General features: G+C 35.7%; 1 protein-coding gene across 1 annotated transcript in view; it reads left to right on the plus strand.

Annotated features, from left to right (window-relative positions):
• edil3a (EGF-like repeats and discoidin I-like domains 3a) overlaps positions 1-14,496 on the plus strand; it is a 296,332-nt gene that overhangs the window by 211,420 nt on the left and 70,416 nt on the right. The window contains 2 exon segments of the mRNA XM_067438243.1: positions 10,340-10,495; positions 12,581-12,725. Coding sequence (XP_067294344.1) covers positions 10,340-10,495; positions 12,581-12,725 — 301 coding nt within the window.

Below are 14,496 nucleotides of genomic sequence, written 5' to 3' on the forward strand. Positions count from 1 at the left end.
AAATGAGCCTTAGCCCAGAGAAAACGCCTGCGATTCTGGATCATGTTTAGATATGGCTTCTTTTTTGACATATAGAGTTTTGGCCGGCAACAGCGAATGGCACGGTGGATTGTGTTCACTGACAATGTTTTCTGGAAGTATTCCTGAGCCAATGTTGTGATTTCCATTATTGTGGCATCCTGTATGTAATGCAGTGCCATCTAAGGGCCCAATGATCACAGGCATTCAGTATGGTTTTCCGGCCTTGACCCTTACGCACAGATATTGTTCCAGATTCTCTGAATTTTTGAATGATATTCCGCACTGTAGATGATGATAACTTCAAACTTTCATTTTTTTCTCTGAGAAACTCCTTTCTGATATTGCTCCACTATATTTCTCTGCATCATTTGGGGGAATTTGAGATCCTCTGCCCATCTTGACTTCTGAGACACTGCCACTCTGAGAGGCTCTTTTTATACCCAACCATGTTGGCAATTGACCTAATAAGTTGCAAATTGGTCCTCCAGCTGTTCCTTATATGCATATTTAACTTTACCAGCCTCTTATTGCTACCTGTCCCAACTTTTTTGGAATGTGTCGCTCTCATGAAATTCAAATTGAATGTCATTTTAAAATGTCTCACTTTCAACAGTTGATATGTTATCCATATTCTATTGCGAATAAAATATAATTTTATGAGATTTGTAAATTATTGCTTTCCTTTTTTATTCACAATTTGTAGAGTGTCCCAAATTTTTTGGAATCGGGTTTGTAATAGGGACAGATGCAGTAAACATATATTATCTTCTTTTAGCAATCCATCATAGTGTTTATAGCCAAAGGCTAATTCTTAACACCTGTCCCTAGAAGTGCTTTTTGTATTAAAATATAACACTAGATGGGAATGAAAAATAAAGAAGAGAATAAAAAAATAAGAGAAAACAATACACTGAATACAATCAAAAGTCTAAAAAAGGTATAAATAACATGTTTTGACATGTGTGATCACACTTGGTCACACTGTTGTTACTGTACGAGCCATGATTTTTTTCAGTTTTTTAAGGTAGATAGTTTAGTTCTTTGATATTTCCATATAGAGTTCCATTGAATAGCTCCTTTCACAAAAAAAAAAAAAAAAAAAAAACAGTCTGAGCAAAAGATGTTCTACAAAATAGCACTTTACAATCTCCATATGTAGCTGCTCCCGTAGATCTAAAACTTTGCCGTCAGTTTACAAAAAAAATAAATTTGCTCTGGGTTAAACGTTAAGCTTTATATAGCTAAAATTACAGAAATTATGTGATGTGATATTAATTATGCCTGCTGTTGTGCACTGGGTAGTCAGGGCCGTAGCTAGGGAATTCTGTGAATCCTGAAAAAACCATTGATGTGAGCCACCATCTCCCTCCACTTATATTATATATAGTATACGATTTGGAGGCCCACATCTGGTATGTATCCTAATATGGATTTCTTAGAAAATAACATAACAGACAAAAAAAAATAAAACATTGCAAATTAAGTTTTTTTTTTTTTTTTTTTTTTTTTTTTTTTTTTTTACTGTACATCAACAAAAGCAATATAAATATTGGAAAGATGAACATTTTGATAGACTAAGTAGTTATCCTGGCCTCCCTCTTCCTTTCATGACGTTGTACCCAGATTTTTTCCAGACACTTTCAGTCAGCATCACCTTCACTGTTGCTTCAGTTCAACTGCTCTTGGAGCAGCATCAACTCTGATTGGTTCTGATCTCTAGCTGGGATGGGACTTGCGATTGTATTGGGTCCTTCTGTTGTGTCGCTGACTGAGCTAAAATAATGAACCATTGGGCTAAACTGTTTTTACGGAGGCGAGAAGTTTGGAAAATAGATATTTGGAAAATTGATTTAACTAATTGCATGTTTTTGTGGTTTTCATTAAACTCAGGCATACGCTATAGTAAACTATATTGATTCATAAGTATAAGTGGAATTGTCACCACCAACTAGTGACAGCCCTGTGGGTAATAGTAATGAATGTTTGTGTTTTGGGGACATTTTGTTGACAATTATGTAGTGTGTTCGGTAAAACTGATGTCCGATAAAAATTCTAGGTCCTGAAGCAAAAGCAGCTTAGAATCACTGATTTACATACTCTTATCTTAGATGCGCTAAGCACTTAAATTTGAGTAATAGACCAGAGCTGTGTTGTGCATAGAGCACTGAGTCGTGACCTACACAACAGTTTGATTTGGCATGATGTCAATCCCTGTGGGCACGTCCTCCCTCTCTTCCACAGCGGGTTCAGTTGTGTGCTTCAGATTAACATAAGCATTGAGGATATGCCCTGCTGTGGAAGAACAAACTCACAAGGGTAGCATGAAAAGAAGATGGGGTGAAGTCATAAGCCAATTATGTTATAGTTAAACTTGTTTATCTAGAGCCATTTTACTGACACATAGATTCAGCATTAATGTATTTACACAACATTCAAAATGGACATTTGAACGTTGATTATTCATTTGTGTGCACAGTGGACTGAATGCATGATCAGGTTGACTGTCATGAAAGAACGGCACTGGAAAGGCACAGTAGGAGCCTTTGCCAGTCCAACTGCTTTCCTGTGATGTGAAGGAAAGGATTTAGAACAGAATCACACAGTCGGCTCCCTCTCAATAGCTATGTTTCCATCCAAAGTAGCGAATTTAACTAATGTGCAAAATTGGAATATTGCATAAAACATTTGTGAATGAAAACCATCCCATCGACAAAACAAAAACTTAATTTCCTGTGAAATTGTGAAAAATATACTGTATCTTTAATAAAAAGGGATGTTGCTGCAATTAGGGAAGCCACATGCTTTTTTCCCTGTAAATCATAAATTAGCACCTCAGAGCGTGCAGACGAAACGCAATAAAAGCTCTTATGTTATCTAGCATTCAGAGGCGAGTGACTGGTGTTTGTGAACGCAACCATGTGAGACAGTTCTAGGAGGTAATTTTACAAAACCTTTTGACTTTGGCTCTGGCATTTGCTGTGCAATATAATTGGTCCGCTGGTCAGTGCAGTAATCCAATCACACCATATGTTGAGGTAGTGACGTGTCGAGAAATGTATTCTGTAAATGTATTTCGTCAGGTTTATGTTCATGTTTTCTTGGACTTCCAGGGAAGTGTCCCCCATTTCCCTGCTCTTTATTTGTTACCATGGTTACTGGTTTAGTTGCACACCTGTTTCTCATTAGCTTAGTTAACTCGGAACACGGAAGTTAACATAGAATTTTTCGTTATTTGTGAGAAAACGCTCCCCGGCCATAAACAGAATTTTCCGGGTGTCCGTGTTTTAAGATTTATGAATCTTTTATGAATTAAGAGAGAGCTCTCTGAACCAGTCATAGGCAGCAACATCATTGCCACTTTCAAGGTCCAGAAAGGTAGTAAATACATTGTTAAACCAGTCCATTTGACTACAGTGGTTCAACCTTATCAAACAAAATAATTTAATTATGCGAAAAAAGAAAGAAAAAAATAATAATTTAACAATTACTTCTTGTATGTCTCAGTCTCCTCCCACAACTCACCACTGGCTGATGCTGTTCATGAGAGCACCGCATTGCACATGTGTGATGCTGATGCAGGAGCTGACCAATAATATGGTGGCGTTCTGACATAGAACCTGGAAGTGCTCTACTGGTTTTTTGATGTGAATAGCGTAGGACAGGGGTCGGCATTTGTAAAATAAAATAAAATAAAAATTCTCCACTAGATGGCAGGCCATAATATTGTCAAGGGATAATTTAATAAATTAACTAATTAAAAATACAACTAGAATTGCCTGACTTGGTGTCTTTTGTAACTTGCAGTGAGTTTATCCATTATTTTTATAAATGAATAAAGCAGTCGCCTAGAGACATGGCAAGTATCTTCATTCACCAACTTGAAACACAGACCCCATTGTCGTAAAAAATACGTTGTCATATTTTTTTTTAAAGCAAAATCACTAAAAACAAAATTGATTGTAAGTGAATGTTGATATACCTATTCACACTGCTCGCTCTGAGCGGGGATCGAACTCGGGTCTATCCGCACGGGAGTGTGACGCTCTATGAGGCTGTTGCATATTTTTGCACATTTTTCATTAACACACACTTGCATATCGACAGATATGTTACAGAACCAGCGCTTTCAAAACAATCTGCCAGATACGGCAGATGGGGGCGTGGGCCAGATATTATTGCTGGCGGGCCACTTTTGCCCAGCGGGCCACCAGGGCCGACCGCTGCAGATTAGAGTTGTTGTTGTTTTTTGCAAATAATATTTCATAATAATAATAATAATAATAATAATAATAATAATAATAATAATAATAATAATAATAATAATATTTTGTCAGTTCATAACATTAAGGCTGAACCAAATGGACTTTTTTAACAATCTCTTTAGTATCTTTCTTGGCCTCAGTTCCAATGACGTTGCTGCCAGAAACCTCTCTGATTTCACCAGGAATGTCTTAATTTGTGTTTCAAAGATGAATGAAGTTGACTAATCAAATGTTTATATTAATTTAATTACTTAAACATATGGTTGGGGGTAAATGAGGCACACATTTATCAAAGTTAATGTTAGAGCTAAGCAAGTGGCCATTAAAGTTGCTACTACTTGCATGTTTCAAATGATGAGCCATGTTTGAGGTTGGTGGATGGTAGGTGAAAGTTTGGATTTCCTGATATACTGTAATTACCACAAGAACCCGCCAATTATGATCTGTCCCTCACGGTCTGCGTGACTTCAGCACTTTCTGTGGAGCTGTTTTTTTTTTTCTGCTACTAACTGGCTTATCAAATCTTGGCCGACTTAGCTTCTTCTCATCGACTAATGTAAAATTTTACTTTTGCATATTTATTTTGTTTTCCTAATATATTTTTTATCTGATAACACAAATAATTAGTCACTGTCTTGTAATTGAAAAGCACAATATAAAAAGTGTTTTTTTTTTTTACACTTGCTGAATGACAATATAAGGAGGAAAGTATTTAAGAGATGGATAACTTGCCCAAAAATGACACCGTTCCCTCTCTCTATCAGATACAACATTGCATATTAGTAGCTAAGTTATTAGCATTGCTAGTCATTTCCTCCAGAACATTGATTACCGAAAGCAGTAGAGTAGTAATCCATTGTGCTTGCATTTTACTTGTGTAGCATTTTAGAAAAAGACCAAAAAGAATATAGCTTTGAAATTCTACAGGCTAGCTGCAAAACTAAGACACTCCCAGAAGACTGTCAGGTTGTGTGGCCTACTTTAAAACCAGAGGCCTCTAGCAATTTAATGTGCAGATCTCAAAATACTTGCTAAATTCTAAAAAAGTAGAATCAGTGGGGTCCTGGAAGGCTCATTGGTATTATACATAACACAAACTCTGTATACTGCAATGTTGTTTTCAATGAGGGATGTGTCTGTCTTTTCTTAGATCAGCTTTATAGTTTTGCAGTAGAATCCTACCTTAAACGGTAAAGCTATGTGGATATGCATTTGATATTACAGCTGTAGTTGTGTCAAACACAATACATTAAAATATGCTCTGTGGACGAATAACAAATCTTAATCAGCCAGATCTTTTCCTAGCATGGAAAGGTTGTTGTTGTTTTTTGTTTTTGTTTTTCTGTCTTTGGCCTTTCTAAGAATTTATAATGAAACAAGGCATGGCTTTAACAGCCAGCGGTGTACTTCAGTAAGGGCGACTATGTAACGAAGAACTGGGAGTGTCTTGTGGAAACAGTTTTTGGCAGGCTGTCTAAATGGAAATGCTGGCTGCAGGGCTTCCACGACTACTGGTCTGGAAGAGCAGTTGACTAGTCGGCTAGTCATTGTTTACCTTATATAAATGACTCTCATCTTGCAGTATAAGCAATCTTTGTAGGAGAGCAGTGATGTCTGACTGTCAGAGAAACGAATGGGTCCATATCTCCATTACCAGATTCATGCTGCTTGCACTGTCATAAACAGTGCAAAAATGGTCCTGCCCCACTCATTTATGGTTTCTGTCAGCCTATGGCCAACACTTGATAAGTTTCAAGGATGTTTGCAAGAATTTAGGCTTGTGTGTCAACGGTCTAAATTAACTGCTTGCCTGGTGAACTGTGTGTGTGTGTGTGTGTGAAAATATCCAGTTCCACTCCTTTTTTTTTTTTTTTTTTTTCACTTCTGCATAATTACAAATGCACATGACCATTACAGGTCATTATACAAAACTAATGCCATGCTTTTTATTTTTATTTTTTTGTGGACCAATAAAGTATTACTGCCAAATTGGGGAAACAATCATGTGCAAATTTTCTTATAACATTTGCAATTCAAGTAATTATTTGATAAAATCAGAGCCTTTTTGATTTGAAAAGCTATACCGTGATTACAATTTTATTTAGATTGCAACCCAATTTTAATGAATCGGTGAGTCAATGTCTTATTGCCCAATTCATAAAGAGAATTATGGAAGAAAATGAATGACAAATGTATTTTGAAACAAAACAGCTTGTTGAATTGCACTAACTTAAAAAAAAAATATATATTAACCATACTTGCATTTTAATACATTGTACTTATAGGGCTTGCATTTGTTGGGACTGAAATTCAACATGGTCATATTTAAGCTGTAAATATTTCAATTCAAAACATCTCACACACATTTTCATAAAAAAATCAATGATCCATATTCACCTTTCAGATTTCACAGATTTCACCAAAATATTCAGTCTGTTTAAAAATACAGCTTATAATATTTTTGGTCCATTTTATTTCCCTTTACAAATTTGCTTCCACAAATTCAGTGGTTTGAATTCAACATTAAATTAAACATTACATATCCGGGAACTGCAGGAATAGCAGTAGAGTGCCGATGCCTGATCTCCATCTGCTGTTAGTCCTCCTCACCAGCAGGTGGTGCAAGCGGGTGATGGCGATGACCAGAAAAACATTCATACTCTCACAAAAACTGATTTAAATAAATGGAGCAAGTGGTAAGTGTATGTGATGCAGAAAAGCTGATACATACACAAAAGCTGTTTTTATGCTTTAGGCTGTACGCTTACTTTCTCTGTGTATGAAAACAGATGTCTCTACTGTGAACGATATTATAATGTTATTCACCAATGCTGATGTAACTTCCAGATGAAACGTTAAATCTGGGGGATATATTTCATTGTGTGTCATTTCTGTCAGTTGTTTAATTTCCTTAACTTTATATTGTGGTGCTGTGCTGCTGTACTGGGGGTTCCCTCAATACATCATACTCCAGGATCCACTAAACACGCACCTTATTAGGTAGGCTAAATATATGTAGGCTATATATGTGTAGGCTTTACTATATATGCTGCATTCCACTCTACTTTTAGACACACACTTGCAAACTTTCCTAAGCATTTCCCCTTCTGGGAAATTCTCACCACCATTTTGAAGTGTGCTCCACTTCCTGAAGTGGACAAGGGAAGTTTATATGGACAGACCCGTGCCCCCTTGATTTCGACAGAGGGAGCGAGTCTACTTCATATGAGCACTTCAGGCAGCTTCATATACCACAATGCAAAAAGAATGTGATGTCACTGCATATTGCATTTAATTTACCCTACCACAAACAACTCTATGATATTTAAATTATTTTTAAAAACATTTAAAAGAACCCAAACACACCTATATGCATATAGAATGCTGCATTAAACAATTCCGTAAAGAAAAAAAAAATAATAATAATGAATCAACTACATAGTGGATTCCAAGTGATCAAGGGTTTAGGGCGTTCCAGTTCAGTCCATTGCAAAGGTTCCGCCAGTAGTGGGCACTCATGCAACGTAAGCAATGACGCACATCCCAGTGAACGAGACGGAGGGAAGTTTGCAAGTGAAGGGCATGATAAAACAAACTGAAACGCAGCAATCAGGCTACAGGCTAGCAGATGGACTCAGAATTTCCCGGTGAAAGACTGGCATAGTTGTCTTGACATTGGACATTCGATATTCTCATAAAGTTGCATACAACATTGGTATACACATTTCAAACTTCAAAAGCAATTGAAGAGAATGACTTTCGTAAAACAGTAAAAAAACAACTACGAATTGTCTATGTAGGTGTCAGGCACGATGCACATCTTTTAGATTATTGATGTTTGATCAAGTCATATGTAAATATCGCTATGAATTTCACTTACTGTATGCTCATACACAAAATGCACCATCATTTAAAGGTCAATAGCATTTAAAGAGAATTATTTTATCGTTATGAAACCAACTGTAAAGTGTTCATGTTGGTGTTTCTCACAAAAATGCGTATAAATAGTACGAGTGTGCAATGTCGTGGAATGTATACGCCAAAACTCATTTTGGCGTGTCTATGGCACGCTGTTTTTTCCGCGTGCATATGACACGCACTTTATGCCGTATTATACATACGAACCCCCCACCCCACCACCCTAAACCTACCCGAGAGCGTGTCATATACACGCCATAAAGTGCGTATCATATGCACGCGAAAAACAGCGTATCATATGCACGCCAAAATGAGTTTTGGCGTATACATTCCACGACATTGCACACTTGTACTATTTATACGCATTTATGTGTGATGTGTGTCGGGTTGGTTAGGCATGATGCACCTTTTTGGTTTTTGATATTTGATTCAAATACTGTAAACGCCGGGTGAAAAGATTCACGTCTCCGATAGAAAGCCATTATAAAGAAAATGCTTAGCATGTTGCATTCCTCTGGGCTCATCTGCTTGCATCACCAATATAGCAAGTTTGGTCTTTTTATAGTCTATATGCATTTAAGATTCTTAAAACACAATGCATTTCACTTCATCAGCATGGAATCAGGAATCTTTGCTGGCAAAAATAAAAGACTCAACCATTTTAGCAATATTAAGCACCCTTTTCCACTTGCAGATCAGCACTTTGCAGGACCCCAAATCAGTCTTCCAAAGCTCCTCTGCTCTTGAGCTTTTTATCTCTGAGACTGGCTTCTCCTTTTCACCCTAGTCTATTACCTAGTCCCACTTGTTCTACTACATCCAGTAGTCATCATTGGCCCATGAGAGGCCAATCGCTAGCTTCGCTTCACAGCAGCGCAACTCAGACATAAATCACAAAGAAATATGAATGATCTGACCAGAGCTGTGATTGCACTCAATTTATGGCATTGGGTGGAATGCAGACCTTGACCATCATCACTGCAAGCAACGTTTAATTTTCAGAGTCATTCTAGTCATGTTAGAAACTGTCTTTGTGTAAAACTAAAGGGATTAACACTATAATTATCCGGTCTATGGTTTGATTTGAAATCATGTTAATGTTAACTTAACTGGTTTCATCTTCAGCAGGTTCCCTTATATGTTTCAGTTATACATGCATACTGCTTTTCATCTCATGATTTTAGCATCGACATATGAAAATGTTTCAAGATGTTATGTTACCAAATTATTCAGAAGACACTGACATATTGTGTTTAGTATAGGTAAATGCAAAAGTATAGCCAAACAGATTTTCCCAAATGATACATAGACCCAATGAAAAAAGTAGGAAGAAAATCTCAGTTGCAATTTTATTCCGTACTTGTAGTCACATTTACTGTTGCTTTTTTTATTGCTGAAGCTTCATGAAAAATTTTCATTGGTGATGTTGTGTCTAAAATGTTGTTGTTTTTTCAATGTTGAAGCAACGGGAAATGAAAACGCTGACCTTGGGCCATCCAATGGTCCAATAAATTCCCGATCAACAAAATGAAGTCACATTTGTTCTTGTTCGGGATGCCATTTCACTCAGATAAACATCACAATATAAGGAAGAAAAGAGTAAAGTAACTTCCATTTCATGCAGCACACAACCGTGCCTCCTCATTCTTAAACTTCTCAGAAGCAACCCAAACCATCATTGCTAGATCTAATGAGACGTTTGTATTAAATAGTGAAAACTGGACAAAAACAATACAGCAGATGCTGAATTTATAGGTTCAACAAACAGGAGGGTTTTTAAGGCCGTCTGAGTTTATTTTGCAAGTACTAAAATTACTGAAATAAAAATAAGCTTAAAACATAATGAGAAAGGCACATAAAAAAAAATAAAAAAAATATATATATATATATATATATATATATATATATATATATATATATATATATATATATATATATATATATATATATATATATATATATATATATATATATATATATATATATATATAAGCAAAAAAATAATTAAATGCTATAATAGAATATCAAGCTAAATATATAGTACCAAAATAAAACTGTAAAGAAGACTGTTTTTGTCTCTCTCGTTTTCTCTGAATCTGTTCTCTCTCTCTCTTGTGTTCTTTCTCACCCTCGCTCAGATTAACCTACAGAGGAGGATGCGGGTCACAGGAGTGATAACCCAAGGAGCCAAGCGCATCGGGAGCCCAGAATATGTTAAGTCGTACAAAGTGGCCTACAGCGATGACGGAAAGACCTGGAGGACGTACAAAGTCAAGGGCACGGAGGAAGATATAGTGAGAAAATTTTTTAATTAGCGAAAAAGAGCCACATCAGTCACTCAGCATGTGCTTTTGCTTCCCTCCACGCCGTATGCGTTTTCAGGCTAGATTTTCGGGGGATAAATGAGAGCTGTCAGGGCCTCAGAGGACATATGGTGTTCATCATAGATGCCATCTTTTTTACTATTAGACAGTGTCCAGATCCCCTCTAAAAACTTTAAGTATTTGTCATTTTGATAATTTCAGACACTGTTTTGTTATTGGAGATTTTTGCCATTATAAGTTATGTTCAAAACAACAGTGATAATTCCATGATATTTAAGTATTTCAAGTTAAGTATTTGCATACCCAGTTGTGATCAGTGTCTATTTTGCATACTTAAATAATGAATATTGAAAACAATAATGAAAATTCTGTCATAATTTACGCTCACAGGTTGGAAAGAAATATATATATATATATATATATATATATATATATATATATATATATATATATATATATATATATATATATATATATATATATATATATATATATATATATATATATATATATATATATATATATATATATATATATATATATATATATATATATATATTATGCTTTATTATTAAGATAGGCTTAAGATCAATTTTAAGCTATTTGCAATATATTTTAATATATAAACTTTAAGTACATTTAGTGCAATTTAAATGTATATCTTTAAACATGTCCTCATGTGGTGTTCAAAATCCTTAACGCCTGTGGTGTTCCCGGTCAAAAATGACCGGCCCATAAAACAAAAGCATATAAATCACTCATTATACCATATTTTCACCCAATCTTGGATTCAATCTTTTTTTCAACTTGTTTTCTTTCAATTAGGACTGGTTTTATATTTTGATTTGCATCTGAATAATCATAGGCCTTAATTATTTGAGAGTAGGCATTTAATTTTTTGAGTATTTTTTATTTATTTTAATTTTTGAATAATTTTGGAAATATTAAATAAAATCTGAAGAAAATTGGTATTGTTGATCACACTAGTCTACTCTAATGTTTCACCAGGAATTTTGTTTTGAAACTTTTGTTTTGTAACAATTATGGCACACAGTCACACTTGTGGTGTTCCCGGTCAAAAATGACCGGCCTATAAAAAATAGTTTATAAATCACTCATTATACCATATTTTCACCCAATCTTGGATTCAATCTTTTTGTCAACTTGTTCTCTTTCAATTAGGACTGATTTTATATTTCTGTTTGCATCTGAAATTGATTAATCGTGGGCCATTTATCTGAGAGTAGGCATGGTCAAAAATGGTCAAATGGCCGACCATTGAAAGTGAATGGGAGAGACTGAAAATAACAGAACAATTTAGCTTTCAGGAGCATGTTCATTATTTTCCTGTACACATACACCACCGGGAACACCACAAGTGTAAACAAGGTAACAACCCCCCCCCCCCCCCCCCCGAACACCACAATAATTAATTTTAATTACTTCAATAACATTTTAATAGCATTTCATTATATTAGAAAATTATTAAATATACATGTTAAGACACGTACACACTGAATTTAGAAAATTTCAATGTACTATATCATATACATTACAAAATAAATTCCTTGAGAACATTAAAAAAGTACAGTAGCATACATAATCTCTATATAAATACATTATAATAAATGAAATATCAATGAAGTGCTATGGCAGCATCCTTATGCCATTTTAAATCTGTATGACTTTATTTTTTCTATGAAACATAAAAGAAGATATTCCCGTTGACTTCCATTATATGGACAAAAATTACAATGGGAGTCAATAGGAACCGAAATATTTTGGTTACAAATATTCTACAAAATAGATTATATTATGTTCCACAGATGATGAAAAAAAAAAAAAAAAAAATCATACAGGATTGGAAACGACATGATATTTACTTTGAGAAATGCAAACCTTGTCCAGTTTAATTTAGATTGGACCCTTTTACCTCAAACATTTTTCACAAATGACTTTTTTTTAGACCAGTATAATAAATTGGGGTGACTTCTCTCAGCATTGACTTCTCTTTTCTCTCTCGTCTTGTGAAATCTCCCCACGTTCTCTCTCCAGATCTTCCGTGGGAATATTGACAACAACACTCCATTTGCCAACTCCTTCACCCCTCCTATCGAGGCTCAGTATGTGAGAATCTACCCGCAGGTGTGCAGAAGACACTGCACTCTTCGCATGGAGCTCCTGGGTTGTGAGCTCACGGGTGAGTCACCTCAGTAGACAGCATACATCATTCTGAGAGCACATCCGGAGGGGAAATGGTGTTATGCCTCTGAAACGTTGTCCAGACTGTCAATAAAATGCAACAAAACAGAGTTGAAGTCAAAATGACAGAAATGACAAATAATTTTTTATAAGTTTTTTATTAGGTTTTTAATTCAAATAATAGCTAGAATTCATACAGCTATAAAATAACTTAATGACAACTACTTCATAACTTCATAGACACTCTTTTGCTGGAAAATGATTGCATATAGTTGTTATCACAAAACATTTAATTTCAACAAAACCTCATCTGTGTATTCATTGATGGCATATTTATATGTGTAAGGTGCTAATTTAATTAACAAAGATTAAATGCTGTGACATGCATTGCTCATTGTTAGTTCATGCTAATGTTAGCTAATGTTGACAAATAAGACCTTATTGTAAAATATTAATGTTTAAAAGGCATACAAATATTCATGATCAATAAGACATAAGAACACCAAAAGTAAAACTTCCATTAACTTTCCTGAATCTCTTTCACATTAGCCTTAGGCCATCCTTATTGTTGAGCCCTGAAAAGGCATTCAAGTTTATAAATGATTAATATCGTTTTCCAGCTCAGTATTTGAGTATGAGATAGTCTTAATCATTTTTTATTATTTATTTTATTTCACCTTTATTTATATAACACTATTAAAATGTTTCAGCATCTCAGTGTCTCGTTCCCACTTTTTCAGGGAACAGGATAATAGTCAAGTAACCCAAGACCTTCCCTTTCAAAAGCTACTCGCAATGCTGCGCTATGCTCTATGGGAACGAGTATACCAACGCAGACACACTAAAAGTGTCTGGACCTCTCAAGTATGTGGATGCAAACTAGAAAATAGGAACTTCCTGTGTTGTGGCAGAATTTCTGTATGAAAAAATGCCTCCTCAGATCAAAGAGATTGTAGCTCTTGTGACAGGAAATGCACCTGCTCCGGTTTCACGGTAGTGGAGACCTCCCCATTGAAACTCGGAGGAAGTTGTGCAGACTGTATTCTGGAACAGTGGCAGCCGGTCAATAGGGGACGAGGCGATGGGAAACCGCCCCCTTCAATTTAGCCAGAGAAGAAGGTTACTTCAACATGTTCAAAATAATAAAAATATATTGCAAAGTAATTTCTAATTAACTATATTTAGTCATACAATTCTACTTGTAGTCATGTTATCACCTATTAAAAATCAACAAATTCAAATTGTATTTTTGTATGTTTTGTGGGTGTGGGGCGCCGGACAAATGCATGTGACTTGAGGCTGAGCTCTAATGGGCTTGTTGCAGATTGTCTGCTCAGAGCAGAGCACAGGGAGATGGCACTGGCCATTCGCTTGGTCGCACAAAGAGACAGATCTATGGCCAAACAAAGTTCACAGAAAGCTTCTTCATTGATGGCTTCTCTTCACACTTACTTAAGTCCTTTAACCTTGACCTGCTGATTGGAACACTTTCCCCACCAGCGCAGATGTTGTTCTGCACAGCAGTGGGGAGCGTAGGTTTTTTCTAAGACAATGCGTTCCCAAGAGAGAGATACCCCTAGAGCATTTTTTCAGTATGAGGCAACATCTTATAACCAAGTGCCTTCACACTCTTTATAGTTGAATATGCCGACGTCAAAGGAACAAAGACACACAATGTATATGATTTCCCCAATGAACAATTTAATTTGTCATGGAGGTCTTCAAAGAAGTGGGGAGACCATGAATCATGTCCCTCCACCTTAGCCTAA

Source organism: Pseudorasbora parva, chromosome 3 (genome assembly GCF_024679245.1).
Source record: "Pseudorasbora parva isolate DD20220531a chromosome 3, ASM2467924v1, whole genome shotgun sequence".
In the NCBI taxonomy this organism is placed as follows: Eukaryota; Metazoa; Chordata; class Actinopteri; order Cypriniformes; family Gobionidae; genus Pseudorasbora; species Pseudorasbora parva.